Source organism: Capsicum annuum, chromosome 4 (assembly GCF_002878395.1).
Source record: "Capsicum annuum cultivar UCD-10X-F1 chromosome 4, UCD10Xv1.1, whole genome shotgun sequence".
Classification (NCBI taxonomy): domain Eukaryota; kingdom Viridiplantae; phylum Streptophyta; class Magnoliopsida; order Solanales; family Solanaceae; genus Capsicum; species Capsicum annuum.
The window spans coordinates 94,500,150-94,521,970 of record NC_061114.1 but is presented as its reverse complement, the minus strand read 5'-3'; the positions used below and the strand labels follow the sequence as shown (position 1 = coordinate 94,521,970).

Here is a 21,821-nt window from a genome sequence, read left to right as displayed (position 1 = left end):
ACCCCCACATACCTTTTTTATAATCACTTTTCACATTCATGCATATTCCCAATATTTTAACATCATTTATAATAACATTCACAACCTCCACTACTCATTATTTTATGATATCTTCATATATTTTATTTATAAAATTACACTTTATAAATATATTTTTTATTTATGAATATATTATACGTTAAATTTATTTGAATAATTATTATATTTATTTATAGAGTATGATTTCTCTTAAGAATAATAAAAATATTGACTACATTGTTGAATTACATATTTTAAATTAAATAGTTTTTTAATTACTTGAAAATTGATATTATATATATCAATTAAAATGAATTTTAATATTCTATATTATAAGAGTGATATATGTTTAAATGAAGTGACATAGACAACTAATCCTATTTTACTTTAACAAATTTAAGCTAAAAATTTTATTTCAAACTAAATAAGATGTAGTAAGATTTTTTTTAAAACACACACGGCATAATCATTAAAAGACATACACAAAAAAAAAAAAAAATTAAGCTAAATAAGATAAAATTTTTATTTTTAAATACACGTGATATAATTATAAAAATGCACACACATAAAAAAAGTTAAGTTAAATAAGATGAAAGTTTTATTTTTAAGAATGAATATTTAAAACTTGAAAGAAAATTATATAAAAAAGGCTAAATAAGATGGATAATATTTTTGTAATCAACTAACTTATTCTTAGAATTATACCATTCATATTTCTTTAAATATAATATATCAAATACATAATAAATAATAATCTCATCATAATTAATTTTAATATAACTTATCTTATTATAATTTTTCTCATCATAATTAATTTCAAAACAATGACGGATGAATTAGTATATGTAGTATTTAGATTTGATTTGCTTGATTGGATCGGAAAAGGGAAAAAGAAATTTGATTCCAAAGACTTTGATGGAAAAAGCTGACAATACAAAAGACAAATTACAAGAAAGTGCACGTAACTGTTGTGTGGATCCCCACTGCTAACACCCTTAACGAGTGACGTTAAAGACTTATTTTACGGTCTCATACGCATCAAAGTTCCTTCCTTCTTTCCTACCCAAGAAGGATTCTATTTTTTTCCTCCTATATTTGGTATTTATAATTTATATATAAATAAATTATAATTTAATGTATTAAAACTTTTGTTATGTATAAGATTCTAATAAGGATCGAATCACAAAATTTATTATACTTAATTTAATTTTATATTTCTATAAAAATTTATTAACATGACTTGAATTTATAATCTTTTGATCACATGTTAATAACTTTGTCGGTTACTTTAAAATTTCTCTTCAAACTTAATTTTAGTATGAGATGAAAAAAATTACATTACAAAACACTCTTTAATAAAAATAATTTTATATCCACTACAGATCGAACCCGATAGGTTGCAAGCTTCACCTTAATGTCTCCTTTTATTTAATTTTTGAAGCCTGTTTAAGACGTTAAATCAATAAGCCAAAAATAGCAGTACGCCCCTTCATGCTAAAGTGTTGCCACATGACATTTCTGACGCGAAAGGCCGTTCACACGACTCAATTTTGTTTGGTTAAAAGTCATGAGAAATTGCACTTTTAGCCCTTGAATTATAACTAAAATTCAATGCTGGTTTTACAAAATTATGACATACACCCTCCGTTATAAGACACTATGTTATAGGTAAGGGTTTACAAATTGAACCGTTAAATCAAATTGAACCGATGAATCAAACCAAAATGAGAAAAAAATCCGACTTATGGTTTGACTTGATTGGTTTGGTGTTGGCAAAAAAAAATCGATCATTCTTGGTTTGGTTTTGTATTAGCAAGAATAAAATCAAACCGAACCCAAATCGAACTGAACTAATATATATATAATTTTAATTTTTTATCCATAAAAAAATACTACTTATAATCTATTTTCTAATTACTTTTATTATTATTTTATATTCAGAAAATAGATATATGTTCTTGGTCCTTTAATTATAGTAGTTTTCCATTAATAACAAATTAATACAAAACCCAATACTAATATAAAAACCTAAAACTATTTAATTGCTTCACTTTTTACATTTTACTTTCCAAATTTTCAGAGAGTTTTCATTATTTCCTCATCTTATTTCATCTTACTTTTCCCATTCGTCAAGTTGTGATTTAGGTTTGTTTCTCCTCTTTCTCTTTTTTTTTTTATGGAATTATATTATAATTAATTACTTTATAGAGTTAAGTTTTTAATAAGTTGTCTCTAATACTTTGTTCTTTTGTATGCTCACATTTTATGTGAAGGAAACTTTCAAACAAACTACTATGACTAGTGACTTAGAAATTGAACTACTTGGGTATCCATATAATATTACTTTGAGAGATAGTAGTTTAGACGTCTTAGTAATTTGTCAACTTAATTTTTATTGGAACTACTCTATGACCATTGTTTTTTTCATCTTTTTAGTAAAAACATTTAATTTTTTTCTTCAATCACATTATAATTGTAAAAAAATGAGAAAACCAAAAAATTGAAAAAATAAAAAAAAACATACTAAAATCGAAATAAAAAAATCGATTGTATATTGGTTTGATTTGGTTTATAGATTTAGAAAATCGACATTATTGGTTTGGTTATATTTTAATAAAAACCCGAATCAACCCGACCTATGTACGCCCCTAGCTATAGATTGTACCTTTTTATACTTGAAACTATTAAAATTATGTATCAGAACGATATAGGAAAAATTTATTCCACAATAGTAATAGTACTTCCTCCATTTCGTTTTAGTTGACTCTCTTTCTAAGAATATTTGTTTTAATTTAGTTGTCCCTTTGATGAAATCAAGAGGATTTTATTATGTTCTTCCAATACTATCCTCAAATTAAATGACTAAACAAAGTGTATTTACTCAAATTTATATTTTTAAAGCATAATTAATAAGGCTAATTTGGCAAAATAAATCCCTAATTAATATTTTCTTAATGGGTGTGTCAAGTCAATAGGGGTCAACTAATATGAAACGCAGGGAGTACATATACTCCCTCCGTCCCATTTTATCGTCCCAAATTTCCTAATTTGATGTCCCATTTTATTTGTTCCTTTTTACTTATCAAGACAAGATAATTTTTTCCCCATTATACCCTTAGTGTAATTAATTACTCTTTACTATTAGCATTCTTGAAAAATATTGCAAAGAGGAGTATCATTAAGAGTACACCATTAAAAATATAAATGGTATTTTGGTATTAGTCATCCATTCATATTGAAATTAACAACAACACATAATTAAGAGGGGCAAAATAATCAAGTTATATTATCAATCATTATTCGGATAAAATTGGACGGAAGAAGTAAGTAAAGTTTAGCAAGAAAGGTAATGATATTTCATTGGTTGACTAGTATTAATATTAGTATTTGAGAACCTAACATTTTAATGCCTTCTAAATATTTGCTCAATTACCAGCCTACCTCACTCCCCTTTTTATTTGAATTGCCTCATATTCAGTGCCCATAAAGCCACTGCAGCACTAACTTGAGCCCCAATTTTTTTAGGGCTCATTTTTCTAGAAATATGTTATAATGTATTAGGGAAAAGGATAAAAATAACACTTTATTCTAAGGCTTCATTTGATTATGAAAGTCATAATTTTTTAGAGTTGAAGTTGTGGTTGTATTTGATCATGAATATAAATTAAAATTGTTTTTGAAATTTTTTGAGAGAGGTATGAGTGAAAAAAGTGAAAACAAGTAAAACTTGTTTTCAATTTTCCAAATACAATTTCGAAACTGTATTTGAAATCTTCATGGCTAAACGCAACTTGTTTCACTTTTTCATTAAAGTGAAATAATATTTCGAAAAAAAAAAATAAAATTCATGGTCAAATGGCTACTAAATAATTTCACCATAATAGCCATCCAAAATAAATTAGGAAAAATTTCATAAAACAACTTAAGTTACTAAACTACTAAAAATTCCTTCACTTTTAAAAAATTACAAATATTCCAACTTTTAATACTTTTACCTTGTGTAGTTAAAAGTTGAGTTACATATTAAAAACACTCATTTATCAGATACAACTTTACCAAATATAGTACTCCCTCCGTTTCATATAAATGAATTGTTGGATTTTGGCATACATATTAAGGAAAAAACATTAAAGACATAAATTTAACATAACTTTTCATTTTTACCCTAAAAAAAGAAAATGTTGACCTTGTAATAAATTTTCAAAAGTTAATTGATTGTCAAATCATAAGGGCAAATTTGAAAAAAAATTCAATGATTCACTTATTTTGAAACACCAATAAATACCCCAACAATTCACTTATTTTGAAGGGAGTACAAATTTCCTCCTCATTCAACCCTTGATTTTGGGGGTCGTTTTACCCCCCCCCTACCCCCCCCCCCCCCCTCTTTTTTTTTTTTTTGCTCGAATTCAAACTTTTGAATTAAGGTAAAATTTTCGTCTAAAATCATATCCACTATCTTCTTATCATCTCTTATAATTTTTATCAAAAAGCAATACTTTGATACCATTTTTTACAAAGTGTTATTTCGGTTACATTGGTTAATTAAGTCTTTGATTATCGATTTTTTAGTATATATTGTTTGAATTAACATAATGAATAGAGATTCGGGATCATCTTTTAGTCTTGAAATCTCTCAATTAGAGAATATCAAACAATATGAAGAAGTTGTAAACTTTGTTCCCGGTATTTTTGATAATGATTCTGATGATTTTAATGAAAATAGATCCAAGCACAGAATCGATCCATCTACGATGAAGAAAGGGCAAATCACATAACTATACAATTTAAGAATCAGTATTACAAAAACTACCACTAGTTTTAACTTTTCAAAATCTACCAAAGGTAAAAGAAAAAAAAAAAACAGTTATAATAGCATAATTTAAGGAGACAATTTAATGATTGATATTTTATCTTATAAATTCTCCTACTTTATTTTTCAACTAAGTTTTTTGAAAATAAAATTAATAAATAAGATAACCGAAAAAATAATACAGTTATTTGATATTTTTTTATGTTTTTAAATTTAATTTATTTAATTCAATGAATATTAATTTTTAATACATTTTAAATTCTCCGATTGATTCAAACCACATCTTATATAAATTTCATACACCATAAATTCATTAATACATCGTAAAACTATTAATACACCTATTTCTATATCTATCATACACTATAAAAATACACTAATTTTTATACATTTTAGACACCATAAAATTATTGATACACCGATTTTTATATATTTCAGATATTATAAAATTATTATTATTGATACACCTATTTTTAAATAGTTCAAACACCATAAAATTATTAATACACCAATTTCTAACTATCTCAGACACCATAAAATAAAATTATTGATACACCAATCTCTATATAATTTAGACACCATAAAATTATTAATACATCAATTTCTAAATATTTCAAAAACCATAAAATTATTGATACACCAACTTTTATACAATTCAAACACCATAAAGTTGTTGATACACCAATTTTTATACAATTCATGCACCACAGATACACCAATTACTATACAATTCATACACTATAGATACACCAATTTCTATACAATTTATGCACCATAAAATCATTGATATCCTTTTCCTACCGATGTCATCAAAAAATTCTTGAATTATCAAAATTATCGAAAGATTCAATCTAGTTGGCCTCTTTCTTTCAACACCGTAGAAGTAGAAGAATAGAAAAATATTTAGAAGTAACAAACATTGAGAAAAAGCCCAAAATCTCCATCGCAAAATCATATCCACCACCATTATCGCCATCTTACCGGAATATGTGCGCATAAATTGACTATAGAAATCTAATGTTGGAAAGTGACTCAAAGCTAATAGTTGACTGAATTTTGGAAAACAATGAATCTCCATGGAGCACTGTGAGCATCAATGTAAAGATCAAATCTTTGCTGGAAGTAATTGACAAACTGGAGACTTAATCAATGTTACAACAAAGGAAATAGAGTTGCAAAAAGAAGGAAGGATATCCGTAGGAAATAGAGTTGCAAAAAGAAGAAGACATTTTGGGGAGGAAGGAGATTTGTAGATTTTATTTATTTTAGTTTTTGTATGACAAAGCAAAAAGAAGGTGAGAAAAATGGGTAGAATTTTTAATTTAAACTGGCATCTAATAGTTGGTAAATTTTATAAATAAAAACTACATTTTGTAAATAAAAAAAAATTATTGATAATTTTTGTAATATTGACTCTTAAATTGTATACTTATGTGATTTTTCCATGAAGAAATTGCGTGAAAAACATGCAAAAAAGGCTAAGAAAAAAGAAGTGCATGTTTCTAAGAAAAAAAGATCTAACAGTTGTGGAGGCAAAGTTCCTGCTAAAAGAAGAAGAGATGTTCAAATTATTTTCAGAGATGTGCTTTCAAAGGTATTTGCATGCTCAGATCTGGGCAATATTAGGCCGAGATAAATATTTAGACATACATGATACTTTTTTAATATCTTGTATATCTGATTTTATGTTTACGTATTTATATGTGTCTCTTGAGTTTTAAGTTTTAGTGAAATAAACATACCAAAGATACATGTTAGTAAGCTTAAAGATACATACTGTGTACAAGGGTGTATTGTATGTAGCTCCCATTACTCTTTTTTTATTCAATTATTTATACCAAAGATACATATTTTGTAAATCAACAGATACATTATATATATTTTATATCTCTGGTACTGTATTAATGTAGATATATGTATCTCTTGTTATTAAGGAGTTACGTAAAATATAAATAATTTCTGTGAAACAAGTTAAACCTACTTCTTACATACGTTTTTCTTTGGTAACATATTTTTGTCAAAAATAACAAGGCAATAAAATACAACATGCAACCTTACATTAGATACATAATTCAATAATACATGAGATACATATCTACTTTTGATACGTTAAATAAGATACACATGAATTTTCCAAACATATTACTGCACTAGCTTTCCCGTCAAACAACATCTCACTATCAGATTTATCTATTGTAGTGATGATAAGTGGATACATTCCAAAATCGGGCTCACTTTTCTTAATTTCAATATAAAGCTTCACACCCATTTCATTATGAATCAACAACAGTGCCGCATTACCATCAACTATGTAACAAGCCTCACTTTTTTTTCTACTTTCATCAATTTTCAATTCTACATCAATGACCGAAATTAATTTATCATACGTTACATGTTCACTAACAACGATTCCACCAATCTTATATTCCTTGTACTTTATATCGTTAATTCAAACACCGGAATGCCGTAATAACACGAAAATATTTATTGCAAGAACTTCAAATAATATAAAATAGTTGTAGGAATCGTTCTATCTGAAAATTGATTATGAAAGAGAATTTGTTTAAAAAGGTGGAAAAACAAACAAATTACCTTTTTCTTGGGATTTTATTGAGTTTTTATCTTTATTAGTTAGGTTAATTGCTAAATTAATGGAACTTTAGCCGTTATAGTCCTTAAATTATGCAAATTAGTTTAATTACTAAATGTATGTGTAGGATGTATCTCACATTACTTATATGTATCTGCAACGGCTAAAAAGTAGGATTTACTGAAGTTTAATAAAAAATTGTGATTTTAGCTAAATAGTGGTAAACATGTAGGGATATAGGTAAATTTTACTAATTAATTATCCATAATCAGCCGCTAAATTAATTTCTACTTTTAGCCATTTCGATGTAAATTTCCTCTCCTTCTCCCTTTTTTTTCTAGAGTTTTTATTATTTCATTTAAAAAAAAAACGCTGTTCATTTTTCTTATGAAAAAAGGAATTTAGCTTTTCTATTTTTTTATTTCACTACTACATTTTTTGAAAAATAAAATATATCAAAGTGGTATAAGTGTTGTATTAGTTTGATATAGGAACTGTATATGTATGTGTAGATTTCCTCGCTTTTGAAAAAGTGTATCAATATGGTATAATATTGTATCAATTTGGTATAGAGATTGTATATGCATACATAGGTTCCGTCTCTTTTGAAAAAGTGTATCAATATGGTGTAAGCGTTGTATCAATTTGATATAAAAATTATATAGGCAGTAAAGAGCTAAAGTAGCCCAATAGCTATTAAAAGATAATAATTTGGCCGACTGATCATAATGTAGCAAATTGATCAAATATTGGTCATTTATTTTCAAAATGGCCAGTGGATGTCCTTTCCCCATGTTATTTGTTAAAAAAAAAAGATGTATTGTTAAATTATGAACAAAAAAAAATAATTTTTGGGCCCTATTATTGACTAAAACTAAAGTTAGTTTAGATTTTTTTCTTTAAAAATATTACATTAAGCGAGACGATAGTTCACAATGGCAGTATACTCACACACACACATGTTTAACAATAATATCTATATGATTCTAAAATATTTTTACTATGAGTACTAAATGAATATAAGATGCACCTATGTCACACAAAATGCACGTGTGACACATGAGATACACATATAATTCACACATCAACTAATCTATTAAATATACCTGAAATCTTTTATTAAAATTTGAATTAACGAGACCAAGTTTGTTGAGATATCCCTCCTAAGATTTCTTTTACTTACTCATATTTTGTAACTCTAAATTCATATATATTCCATTAGCCTTCAGTAATACTATGAAATTTAACAATATTTCTCTTAAGAGAATCATAAATTACACACATTACTATCTTAAAGTGTTATAAATCTTTTCAATTCTTATAAAGATCTCGTCAAACTTGCAAGAAAAATAGACAAATTTAGAATGAAAAGAGTTAGGATGGGAAGAGAAGATTCGACATGATTAAGAAAGTCCAAAGCATGGAAAGAAAAGTAAAATTATCAATTTATGTTAAATAAGAGAACTCTGTGCAAACACACAATAGGATATAAATTACTACTCCTACCATTTAAATTCAATATTGTTATAAACTAATAAAGAATAAAGAAGAAGAGTAGAGAGAATAGAGAGAGTAATTCTTATTTCTCTGGAGGGATGAATTACAATGATGGAAAACCCTTTGATTTATAGAGTAAAACTAATCTTGGGGTTTGTAACTTTTTCATAAATAGACATACACTATATATGGTAAAGTAGGTATTCACTATATATGGTACATTTATAACACTCCCCCTTGAATGTCTAATTGATAGATAATACACATATATACTTCCTCATTAAAAACCTTACAAGGAAAACCCAGTAAGATAAAACATCGTAAGGGAAAAAGAGTACAACGCGTATTAACTCCCCCTAATGAGAACATCCTGAAACCTTTGAATTTCGATCTTGTGCACCATCTTCTTGAAAGTTGCAGTTAAAAGAAACTTGGTGAATAGATCAGCCATATTGTCACTTGAACAAATCTGTTGCATATTAATATCACCATTCTTTTGGAGCTCATGTGTATAGAAAAGTTTTGGCGAAATGTGCTTCGTTCTATCTTCTTTTATGAATCCTCCCTTAAGTTGGGCTATGCATGCTACATTATCTTCCTATAAAATCATGGGTACTTTGTCACATTTCAAACCGTATTTTTCTCAAATGAGATGTATTATAGACCTCAACCACACACATTCTCGGTTTGCTTCATGAATAGCTATAATCTCAGCATGGTTCGATAAGGTGGCTACGATAAACTACTTTGTAGATCTCCAAGATATGGCAGTACCCCTACATATGAACACATAGCTTGTTTGAGACCGAGCTTTATGCAAGTCAAATAAGTACCTGACATCAGCATAACCAACAAGATCGGGACTACAATCTTTAGAATAAAAAAAACCCATATCGGTAGTCCCTTTTAGATACAATAATATGTGTTTGATCCCATTCTAATGTCTCCTAGTAGGGGTAGACAAATTAATTGAAAAGGCTATATCAGGCCTTGTAGTATTTACAAGATACATTAGTGCACCAATTGCACTAAGATATGGGATTTCAGGACCAAGGAGTTTCTCATTCTTTTCTTGAGGTCGAAATGGATCCTTGTTCACATCAAGTGATCGAACGACCATTGGAGTACTTAATGGATGTGCTCCATCCATATAGAATCTTTTCAACACTTTTTTTGTGTAGGTAGATTGATGAACAAAGATACTGTTTGTCAAATGCTCAATTTGCAAACCAAGACATAATTTTGTCTTTCTGAGATCTTTCATCTCAAATTCTTTCTTTAGGTAATCAATTGCCTTTTGAAGCTCCATTGGAGTTTCAATAAGGTTTATGTTATCGACATAGACAACAAGTATAACAAACTCCGACGTTGTTTTCTTTATAAAAACACACGGGTAAATTTTATCATTCGTATAACCTTCCATAGATAAATACTCACTAAGACGGTTATACCACATGCGTCCAGATTACTTCAAACCATACAATGATCTTTGCAATCTAATGGAATATATTTCCCGAGGCTTTGAACTATATGCTTTCGGCATTTTAAATCCTTCAGGAATTTTCATGTATATCTCATTATCAAGTGATCCATATAGATAGGTTGTTACCACATTAATCAAATGTATTTCAAGTCTCTTATGGACAGTAAAACTAATAAGATAACGCAATGTTATTACGTCCATAACTAGTGAATATGCCTCGTCATAATCGACACCAGACCGTTGTGAAAAACTTTGTGCAACAAGGTGTGTCTTATACCTTTGTATTTTATTTTTCTCATTTTTTTTCGCACAAAGACCCATTTATAGCCAACAGGCTTAACACCATTAGGTGTTTGAGCTATAGGTCCAAAAACTTCACGTTTGGCAAGTGAATTCAATTAAGATTAAATTGCTTCTTGCCATTTTAGCTAGTCATTTCTTTGTCGACATTCTATGACAGATCGAGGTTCAAGATCCTCACTATTTTGCATGATTTTCGCTGCAACATTATATGCAAAGACATAATCAACTATTATTTCATATCGATTTAAATTAGTTTCAACATCACTTGAATTTATGGATAGTTCCTCACTTCTTGGGTCTCAGGCTCGTTGATTCCTTTAGGGATATCAACATTGCTCAAATCTTGAACTTTCATATGTGGATCTTTTGTAGTGTCATCTTGACCATTTTTTTTTTCTTTTTCTACGATTTTGATCCTTAGAACCTAATGGTCTACCACATTTCAATCGTGTTTTAGATTCATTAGCTATGACACGAATGGATGGTCCTTTAGGGACATCAATTCGAATTGGAACATTCTCTGCAGGAATATGTGATATAATGATCCTTTTCAAATCTGTAAATACGTCTGGCATTTGATTTGTAATTTTCTACAGATGAATAATCTTTTGTACTTCTTGCTCACAAATAGAAGAACATGAATCAATATGAGATAGTGATGAATTTTTCCATAAAATTTCTCTTTTGATGTCGCTATCTTCTCCCCCTAATTTTGGAAAAACTATCTCATCAAACCGACAATCTGCAAATCAAGCAATGAACATATCTCCCATTAATGGTCAAAATGGCGAATAATGGAGGGTGATTCAAACCCAACATAAATTCCTAACTTTCTTTGGAGGCGTATCTTGATGCAATTTGGTGGTGCTATAGGCACATATACACCGCACCCAAAAGTTCTTAAATGATATATATTAGGCTCTTGACCCAAAACCAATTGCAATAGAGAAAATTTATGATAAATTATCAGTCTAAAACAAACAAGTGTTGCAGTATGCAAACTTGCATGACCCCAAGCAAAGTGAGAAACTTAGTTTTCATAAGCAATAGTCTTACTATCAACTGCAGACGTTTAATTAATGACTCAGCAAGACTATTTTGAGTGTGAACATAAAGTACAGGATGTTCCACTCTTATCCCAATCAATAAGCAATAGTCATTAAATGCTTGGGATGAAAATTCTGTAACATTATCAACATGAATAGATTTAATCTGATTATCAGGAAACTGTGCCCGTTATCATATTATTTGTGCTAATAATTTTGCGAATGCCAAGTTACGAGATGACAATATGCTCACATGAGACCATCTAGAAGAAGCATCAATTAGGACCATAAAGTAACTAAACAAATCACTAGGTGGGTGAATGAGTCCATAAATATCCCCATGTATGCGTTCCAAGAATGCGGGGGACTCAATCCCAACTTTTGTTGGCGATAGCCTCACAATCAGCTTGCCTTGATCACAAGCATTGTATGAAAATTCACCATTCGAAAGAACCTTCAAGTTCTTTAATGGATACCCATTTGAATTATCTATGATTCGTCTCATCATTATAGATCCAGGATGTCCCAGACGATCATGCCAAAGTATGAAAGTATTAGAATTAGTAAATTTTTGGTTTACTATAGAATGTGCCTCAATTGCATAAATCTTTGTCCAATACAAGCCAGAAGATAAAGCAGGAAACTTTTCTATAACACATATCTGCCCAGAGACATTGTTGGTGATACCAAGATATTCAAGATTCATCTCATCAATTGTCTTAATATGATAACCATTTTCACGGATATCTTTAAAACTCATCAAGTTTCTTCGAGACTTAGGAGAAAATATAGCATTATTTATGATGAGTTTAGTTTTCTTGGGCAAGATTATAATGGCTTTTCCAAAGCCTTCAATCAAATTAGCACTACCAGAAATTGTAGAAATTGTAGTAACATTAATCTTGTTCATGTTTAGATGAGAAGAATATTTATCATCTTTGAATATTGTATGTGTAGTGCCAGAATCAATCAAACAAATATCTTCACAATTGGAAAGCTTACTTGAAAAATTATTCATATTTTCAACTACACAAAATAAAATAAATATATCATTGCACAAAATGAAAATCATTAATAAATTATTAATTACCTTTTATAATAGACATAGTATAAATTGTGATTATTTTAAACATATTATGAGATTCTTTATTTATTTTAGGAGTATGACAAACGAAATAGGTGTCAGTAACAAATATTGCTATGCATATCATCATAAAATAATATAAAAAGGCACTACGCAAGATAGTGAATTAATAATAATAAACATGTAACCCTGTTATAATGATTAATACCTATAGTATTCACAATATTCCCAAGTTAGTGTACTATCATGATATTACTTTAATGAACACGAACTTCCCCACTTTCATTCTTTTTCAAATTACCATTTGCTTTTCATTAATTGTATCGTTTATTTTTCCCTTTCCCCTTTTTCAATAAATAATAACAAAATTTAAATTCAATTCGATTCAATAATGAACTACAATAATATAATTAAACTAATTAATACTAATCAAAACTAATACTCATGCAAGAAAAAACTACTTTTACATGATTTTTTTTCACTAACTCTTATCAATAAAAATAAATAAATTAAAAATCATTCATTCTTCCATATTCACGGAACCATCACCAATCAAGTGATCAATCTTTTCTTCAAGGTGCTCAAAAAAGTCTGCTACATCCAAACTTGTGATGTCAACATTGTTTTCAGAGAGAAAGTAAGTCTCGAAATTTTTCTCTTTCTTTTTTAGTGATGCTTGATAGAGATCAATCAAGTGCTTGAGAGCACGACAGTCACGTGAATAATATCCTTTTCCACCACATCAAAAATAAGTAATTGCTTCACGTTTCTCATCTTTTCTCTTTTTGTTCGATGAGTGATTAACACTCGGAACATGATTTCTTTCTTGATCATCACGACCACGTCCACGACCAGGGCCGCGACCTTTTCCACGCCTAGCATGGTGAGCGTGCACATCATTCACCTCAGGGAATGGTGCAGATTCAGTAGGTCGATTCTCGTGATTTTCATCAACAAATCATTATTTTATTCAGCCACAAGAAGATGACAACTCAATTCAGTATATTCATCAAACCTTTTTCTCGATATTGTTGTTGTAAGAGCACATTTGAGGCATCAAAAGTGGAGAGTATTTTTCCATCATATCGTCATTATTGATCGTCTCTCCACATAGTTTCAATTGAGAAGAAATTCTGAACATGACAGAATTGTACTCATGAACAAACTTATAGTCTTGAAATCTAAGATGCATCCATTCATATCGTGCTTTTGGGAGAATTACCATCTTTAAGTGGTCAAACCTTTCTTTTAAGCTATTCCACAAAACGAGTGGATCCTTAGTATAAGGTATTCAATTTTCAGAACTTCGTCAAGATGATGACATAAGAAAATCATAGCCTTAGCATGATTTTGACTAGATGTTATATTTTCTTTCTTTATGGTATCTCCAAGACCAATAGCGTCTAGGTGGAATTCAGCATCCAACATTATGAAATCTAGTTCTTGCCCGAACTTTGAAGGGCAACGAACTCGCACTTCGTAAGATTGTTAGCCATACGAATAAGGAAAGAAATAAAAAAAAAATACCTTAGCCTTAGTCTTCAAATTTGAGACAATAAAGTCTCGTGCTGATAACATGTTATAAACTAATAAAGAATAAAGAAGAAGAGTAGAGAGAATAGAGAGAGTAATTCTTTTTCTCTTGAGGGATGAATTATAATGAGGGAAAACCCCTTTATTTATAGGGACAAACTAACCTTGGGTTTGTAACTTTTTCATAAATAGACATACATAATATATGGTAAAGTAGGTATTCACTATATATGGTAAAGTAGATATTCATTATATATGGTACATTTATAACAAATATAATTTTGTGTAACATATAGTTATAGGACCATAACCTAAATTAATCGAATATATATGGACTAAAATAAACCTCCTCAATATATAGTAGGGGTCTACAGACCAAACCATCAAGTCAAACCGAACCGACGAACCAAACCAAACCAAGAAAAAACATTGACTTATGATTTGGTTTGGTTAGTTTGACGTTAGAAAAAAAAACTGACCATTCTTGGTTTGGTTTGGTGTTGACAAAAAAAATGTCAAATCGAACCCGAATCAAACCGACATATATATATATATATATAATTATATTAAATTATAATTATATTATAATTATATATATATAATATTATAATTATAATTATAACTTTTTACACATAAAATATTAATTATAATCTACTTTTTAAATACTTTTTCAACTAGTTTTAGTAATTTTTAATAATTTGAAAGTAGACGCAGACATATATCAGATTTGGGCCTTTATGTTGTAATATTTGTCCATTAATTGCTAATTAAATTATCCAAAATCCAATTTAAATTTAAAACCTAAACTTTTCACTGTTCATCTCACTTTTTAGTTTCAATAGAGTTTTCCACTCCTCATTTTTTCATAATTGTGGTTTTTTATTAGCACATGAGTGAAAACATATATTTGATTTAGTTTTCGATCACAATATAATTGTAAGAACTAAAGATTATAAAAAAAAAATCGAAAAACCCGACTAAAACGTAAATCAAAAAAATTAATTTTATATTAATTTAATTTGATTTATAATTTTAATAAACCGACATAAATTGATTTGACTTTTTTTTTTTAATAAAAATCGAATAAACGTATGTACACCCCTAATATATAGCTTCAAACTTGACCAACCAACCTAAACCGATAACATTATTTCTTTCTTCTCCATTTTTCTTTCTCCGTTGTTCCCCCTTCCTCTCCCCCACAAAATCTTCTTCAGAATTTTGGCTATAAATTAAACAAAATAATGACTTGTCATGGTGATGATAATAAACTGAGTCTTGATTCGATAAGGGACAGTTTAAATAGACAAGAAGATACCATCATTTTCAACCTTATTGAAAGAATCAAATTCCCAACAAATCCAACCTTGTATAAACAACCTTCTTCTTTCAATATTTCTGGTTTTTCAGGGCCATTGTTCCAATACTTGTTTCAAGAAACAGAAGCCCTTCAATCTAAGGTTTTTCTTTTTTTAAATCAATTTCTCTTCTTGTATACTCCATTACTTTCAATTTGTTTGTCTGATTTGATTAGTATGGAGTTTAAGAGAACAAAAAAACTCTTAAATCTTATGATTTTAAATTAAAAAATATTTTGAATTTATCAAAATATTATTTAATTACATACATTTAAATATGTCATGTGAAACGTTTGAATCAAAGAGATATTTTTTTTTAAAATAAATGAAAATATGAACTAATTTTAAAGGGAAGTAACACAAAGAGTAGATGATTTTTAATGGATTATGGATGCATTCCCTGTTTGATTTTTCTGTTTGATCTCTTGGAAATGTGTTGTTCTGTTATTATGTTAGGTTTCCTTGATTTTCGGAGCTTGGTAGATTTTTTGTTTACTTTATTCTTGTATTTTGTTAGCATTTTAGTATTTTTATTTTAATTTGACTATAAGATTTTTGTTGTTGCTGGTGCTACTTTTCCTTCTATATTTGTTCATTCTTTTCTTAATTTTTGGATGGTAAAACTTTATCTGGCATATGTAATAATGTCTAAATTTATGATGTGTGTCTAAACCACACATTCATTATCTTGTTGAAGCTAATTAATCGTATCTCGATAATCATAATGTCAACATTTTTTTCTTGCGTTACTTAATTTTAGGACTATGCCGCACTTTCCTCACAATTCTTGAATGTATCAGAATATTGCAAAAGAAATTTCTTTAATATGATTGATTTTATATAACAGGTTGGTAGATACATATCCCCTGAAGAAAATCCGTTCTTTCCAAATAATCTGCCAGACTCAATCATACCACCAACCAAATGCACACCGGTAAGTATCTATTCTCTTAGTCTCAAATTATTTATAGTAGTTTCTATAATTAGGCGTTTCCAATTACTTTTTCTGTTCATATATATGTTAGAATATGCACAACGGAAACAATAATTAATCAGAATCAATAATTTACGTAAAAAACTAGATAACATAATCTAATACAGGTTTCAACGAAAGTTCTAACATGTTGAAGCTTTTACAAAAGTCGTCCAAAGCAATCTCACCAGGACTGCGATCTTCTGCTATTTTCTGACTAACTTTTGTAATCAAACTTATGCGGGCAAGTGATTTTGTTCTTCGAAAAAGGATCAACTTCTTTCTGTAAAACAACCTCTATTTATTCCAATCTTCTATTCAAGAAGGAGAGGGAAGAGACAGATGTTTAAGCCTTTAAGCTGATTTAATTACACCATAATGAACAATTTTTTTTTAACCTTTTTAAGTCCATGTTTATCGACCATTAAACTGATTAAAGGTACCATAATGGGCCAAACGTTTTTCATTATTTTCAACATTTTTAAGACTATGTTTATTGACCATTAAACTGACTTAATGGTTTCATAATGAGCAAACTTTTTTCATTATTTATAGCCAGAAGTATTGTTTTCCTTATAGAAGATCAGTAAATAACAGTAGGTTCCTTTTCTTTTTCAAAATTGATTGGTTAATCAGGTATAGTTAGGTTCGCAGATTCATTAAGTGAGGCTTTCATTTATGATATTAATTCGATAATGAATGAATTATCATATCATAATAAATTAAATATTATTTCACTAAAAATATGTAATTGCACTCCTCGATTTAATTAGAAATCTACCATTACATCTTATTTAACTCTCCATGTTAGAATTACCGACACCAATTAATTAAATTAAATTCTCTGAAAAATTTAACTTATTGATTAATTTAATCTTTTATTTATCATGTTTAACATATTTCACATGACGGATACAAAATCCACCTGCACAGTTTTCACGTGAAAACTTATAAGCAACCATAAAGGAGTGTCTTCTATCTCAAATCTGAGACATGGTTCTATCAACTAATTAATATTTCACTAAATTTGTCATCATCCAACATATTAGGAATATATTGACTCATAAAAAAGTCTCACCTTTTAATAGATTAAAATAATAAATCAAACCACATAGATCATAATAATTATATCAAGATTAAGAGTATAAGTACATGTAATGGACTAGAGAAGTTATTTATTAATATTCGAAACATAAACAATCATCTCTAATTGGTTCGTTCAATACATACGAAATGTACTAGCACAAAAAGTTGAAATATTACCATTATTATAATTAAGATCAAATTATATTTAATCTTGTGCAACAATCATCAAAATGTTTGACCTACCTCATCTTTATGTGAACATTAATTTATTTATAACTTATAAGAACCAACAATTTTAATCTTTCGCGCATGAGTTAAAATACTCCATACACAAAATTATCTACTAAATAAGTAAAGGACACACATGTTAACACAATGACCTTTTCAAATAATGATCTCATTAATATGATAAATTGTCTTTAAATGAGATGGAGATATAATACTATAGCATAAACCACACGATTAATAGTATATCCTAACAATCTCCCACTTAGGTTCATAACCATGCATACACAATTTTGACACCCATTTCTTCCACATGCTTATCAAAAACCTTCTGGTTAATCCCTTTGTAAATGGGTCTGCCAAATTATTCTTCGACTCAATCTTCAAAACTCTCACATCATCCCTATGAGTTATATTCCAAATCAAGTGATATTTTCTCTCAATATGCTTACTTCTTTTATGGCTTTGTGGTTCTTTCGAGTTTGCAACTACACCATTATTTTCACAATAAAGTGATAGTGGTGTTTGAATTGAAGGAACAACTCCAAGATCTTTCAGAAAATTATCGAGCCAAACAACCTCCTTAGGCGCGTCAGAGACAGCTACATATTTGGCTTTCATGGTAGAATCAGCAACACATGATTGCTTGATACTCCTCCAAGCAATGGCTCCACCTTCTAAAGTAAACACATATCCCGAGGTAGGTTTTCTAGAATCTTTATCTAACTGAAAATCTGAATCAGTGTACCCAATAGGTACAAGATCCCCAGAGTGAAAAACAAGCATGTAATTCCTAGTCCTTCAGGTACTTGATTATATATTTAATCGCAGTCCAATGTTCTTGCTCAGGATTAGACTGAAATCTAATAATCATGCCAACAACAAAGCAAATATCTGATCTAGTGTACAATATTGCATACATGAGGTTCCCTACAACTAAAGCATAAAGGACACCTTCATTCTTTCTATCTCATCTGTCGTTTAGGCAACTGATTCTTTGATAGAGTAATTCCATGCCTAAAAGAAAGGAATCCCTTTTTGAAATTTTGCATGCTAAACCTTGTAAGAATAGTATCAATATAAAGTGCTTGAGATAAGCCTAAATCTTTTGTTTGCGATCTCGTATCAGCTTGATCCCAAGGATATGAGTCGCTTCTCCTAAGTATTTTATATCAAAACACAAGGACAATTACTCTTTAATAGAATTCAACACGCTCACATTATTTCGTATGAGAAAGATGCCATCTATGTAAAGAATTAAAAATGTTACTTTCCCTTCTTCCCATTTTTTATAGGCACATGACCCATTTTTACATTGATCAATACCAAAAGTCTTGATCGAATTACCAAAACAAGTATTCCATGCCCTGGATGCATGTTTCAAACCATAAATAGATTTCTTAAGTTTACAAAACTTGTGTTCATTACCATTTTTCATGAAATCTTCTGGTTGTGCCATATAAATGTACTTGTCAAGACTTATATTTTGAAAAACCTGCTTGACATTCATTTGCCAAATCTCATAATCATAATGAGCAATAATGGATATAATAATCCCAAAGGTTCTAAGCATAGCCATCGGCAAAAAAGTTTCCTCATAATCAGTTCCTTCTTTTTGAGTAAACCCTTTTGCAACAAGTCTAGCCTTAAAAGTTTGCACTTTTCCATCCACACCTCTCTTTTTCTTATAGATCCATCTACAACTAATGATTTTGACTCCCACAGGTGGTTCTGTAAGTTTCAAGACTTGATTGGAGTACATAGATTCCGTTTCAGATTTCATAGTAGCAATTCACATTTTAGCATCTTTATCATGTAGTGCTTTAGCATAATTAAGGTGTTCTGTATTAGGCTCCTCAGGATCTATCGTATGATTCACCCAAGAGCACTGAAACACCTCAGATTTTGGCCCTTGAAAATTTCTTAAGCATTGAGCTTACTGCCTTGATTACTACTTGACCATACGAGTAGTATGGTGTCTTGATGGGTCAGGCGGCCCTAGTCGTAAGGTGTCCAGTGAATGATGTTTGGATTTCTTCCTTGGATATACAAGTCGTAAGGATTGGTGATGGGTCATTAGGATGAGCTATAACCAAATCAGTAAGTTAGTTTGTGGCTTGACTTTGCTCTGAGTATGCGTGGCTCACTAAGAGTTGTGAGGAAAGGTTACAAGTCGTGAGGTGAAATCTTAGGTTGTTCAGTGTCTAACCCATTTGAGTTCTGTGTTGCCTACGATTGGACCTTACAAGTCGTAAGATCTGGTTATGAGTTGGGTGGTTGAGTCGTAAGGTGGACAATGTATGGGGGTCTTGGTCACTGTCTTGGTTACGACTCGTGGTCACGAGTTTTAAGGAGTGGTATGAGTCAATGGTTGATTCGTAGCCAAAGGCAACACTTTTTAAGCTTTTAAGTTGAGGGCACTTTGAACATTTTCCACTTTAACCCCTTGGTCCTCACGACTTAAAACCTTCCTTGGGGCTTTATTATCACATCATTCCCAATAAAACACTCCCAAAATTCTCTCTCAAACTCTTTGTTCAAGCTAAGGCTAGGGTTTCAAAGAAAGTGATCATCTAGGTTTCTAAGGGTGCTATCTCTTTCAAATTTCTTGGTATTTCAGACATATTACTCCTCCCTCATTGTTATTTTATTAAAAGCACATATTTCTTGTATAGCTTTATGGTATTGTTATGGTTTTGAAATAAAGGTTGGAGTTTTGATTGCTTATCGTTGAATAATGTTTTCCTATGGTTTAATTATGTTTTTCCATATTTTAAATATAATTTTGAACATGTGGATGCATGGTATGGTAGTTGAATTTGAGAATAGTAATTTTCTTTAAACCTATGACTTTTGAAGTGGTTATGACCCCAACCTTGTATTGTCAAATTGGTTTATAGTTATGAGAAAAGTGGTTAATTTGAACTAGGGGTACAATGGAATCCCCAAAGTGTTTGGTTTGATTTATTCCCCTTTGAAACTAATGCATGGTATAAATGGTTAAATGGTTTTAAAAACCTTATGGGGTATAATAGAATCTCCTAAGTGAATAATCTATAAAAACCTTGTGGTGTACATGGGAATTCCCTAAGTAATTTTAATAATGGAGTCTGGGGGGTACATGGGAATTCCTTAAGTGTTGGCTAAAGATATTGCTTGCAAGCTATAGTCGGTATGACGATACCACTTAATAATGCTTTAATAATTGACTTCTAAAATTGGTGGTTTGGTTATGTGTTAAATGTTTTAATTGGGCAATAATGAGGGTTGTAATAGCTAGCCATGAAGGTGTAAGTCCGAAGGACGAACACTGAAAACTCATGTTTGCCGACATGAGGGTTGGTCTTGATGACCGTGAGCTTGTGGGGTACAAGGAAATCCCCCAAGTCTATAGATGTATATATGTATTATGGAAGACGAAGGGTATAGGGGAATCCCCAACCATTTATGATATCTCTGGTTTGTATGGCGACACACATTGGGGCCCGTTTGGGGGATAATGCTGGACCCATATAGCCTGTGGGTGGATTTATGATGGTAAGGCTACACAATCCAGGTTAAGGTTTTAAAATGCATGCTAGACCTGAATTAAATAAAACAAAAGCCATTTGATCATAAAATAGAATAGTACATGTGATAACTGCATCTGAAGCTTTGACCTCAGTCTTGAATTGATGGCATTACTTTATCTTTATCCTTGAGTAACATGCTAGCGTTTATCCCGCTAACCGTCTTCGGACGCTGTATCCTTACGCGATGCTGGAACCGACCATACTACCGCTTCTCCTGCTCAGTGACTTGGTGATTCGGGG

The 21,821-nt window shown here is 29.9% G+C and overlaps 1 protein-coding gene across 1 annotated transcript in view; it reads left to right on the top strand.

Moving 5' to 3' along the window:
* Positions 1-15,492: 15,492 nt before the first annotated feature.
* LOC107867808 (chorismate mutase 2) overlaps positions 15,493-21,821 on the top strand; it is a 31,968-nt gene continuing 25,639 nt past the window's right edge. Inside the window, exons 1-2 of the mRNA XM_016714240.2 lie at positions 15,493-15,827; positions 16,573-16,659. Of these exons, the coding sequence (XP_016569726.1) occupies positions 15,612-15,827; positions 16,573-16,659 (303 nt within the window). The 5' untranslated portion in view covers positions 15,493-15,611. The remainder of the gene's footprint in view (positions 15,828-16,572; positions 16,660-21,821) is intronic.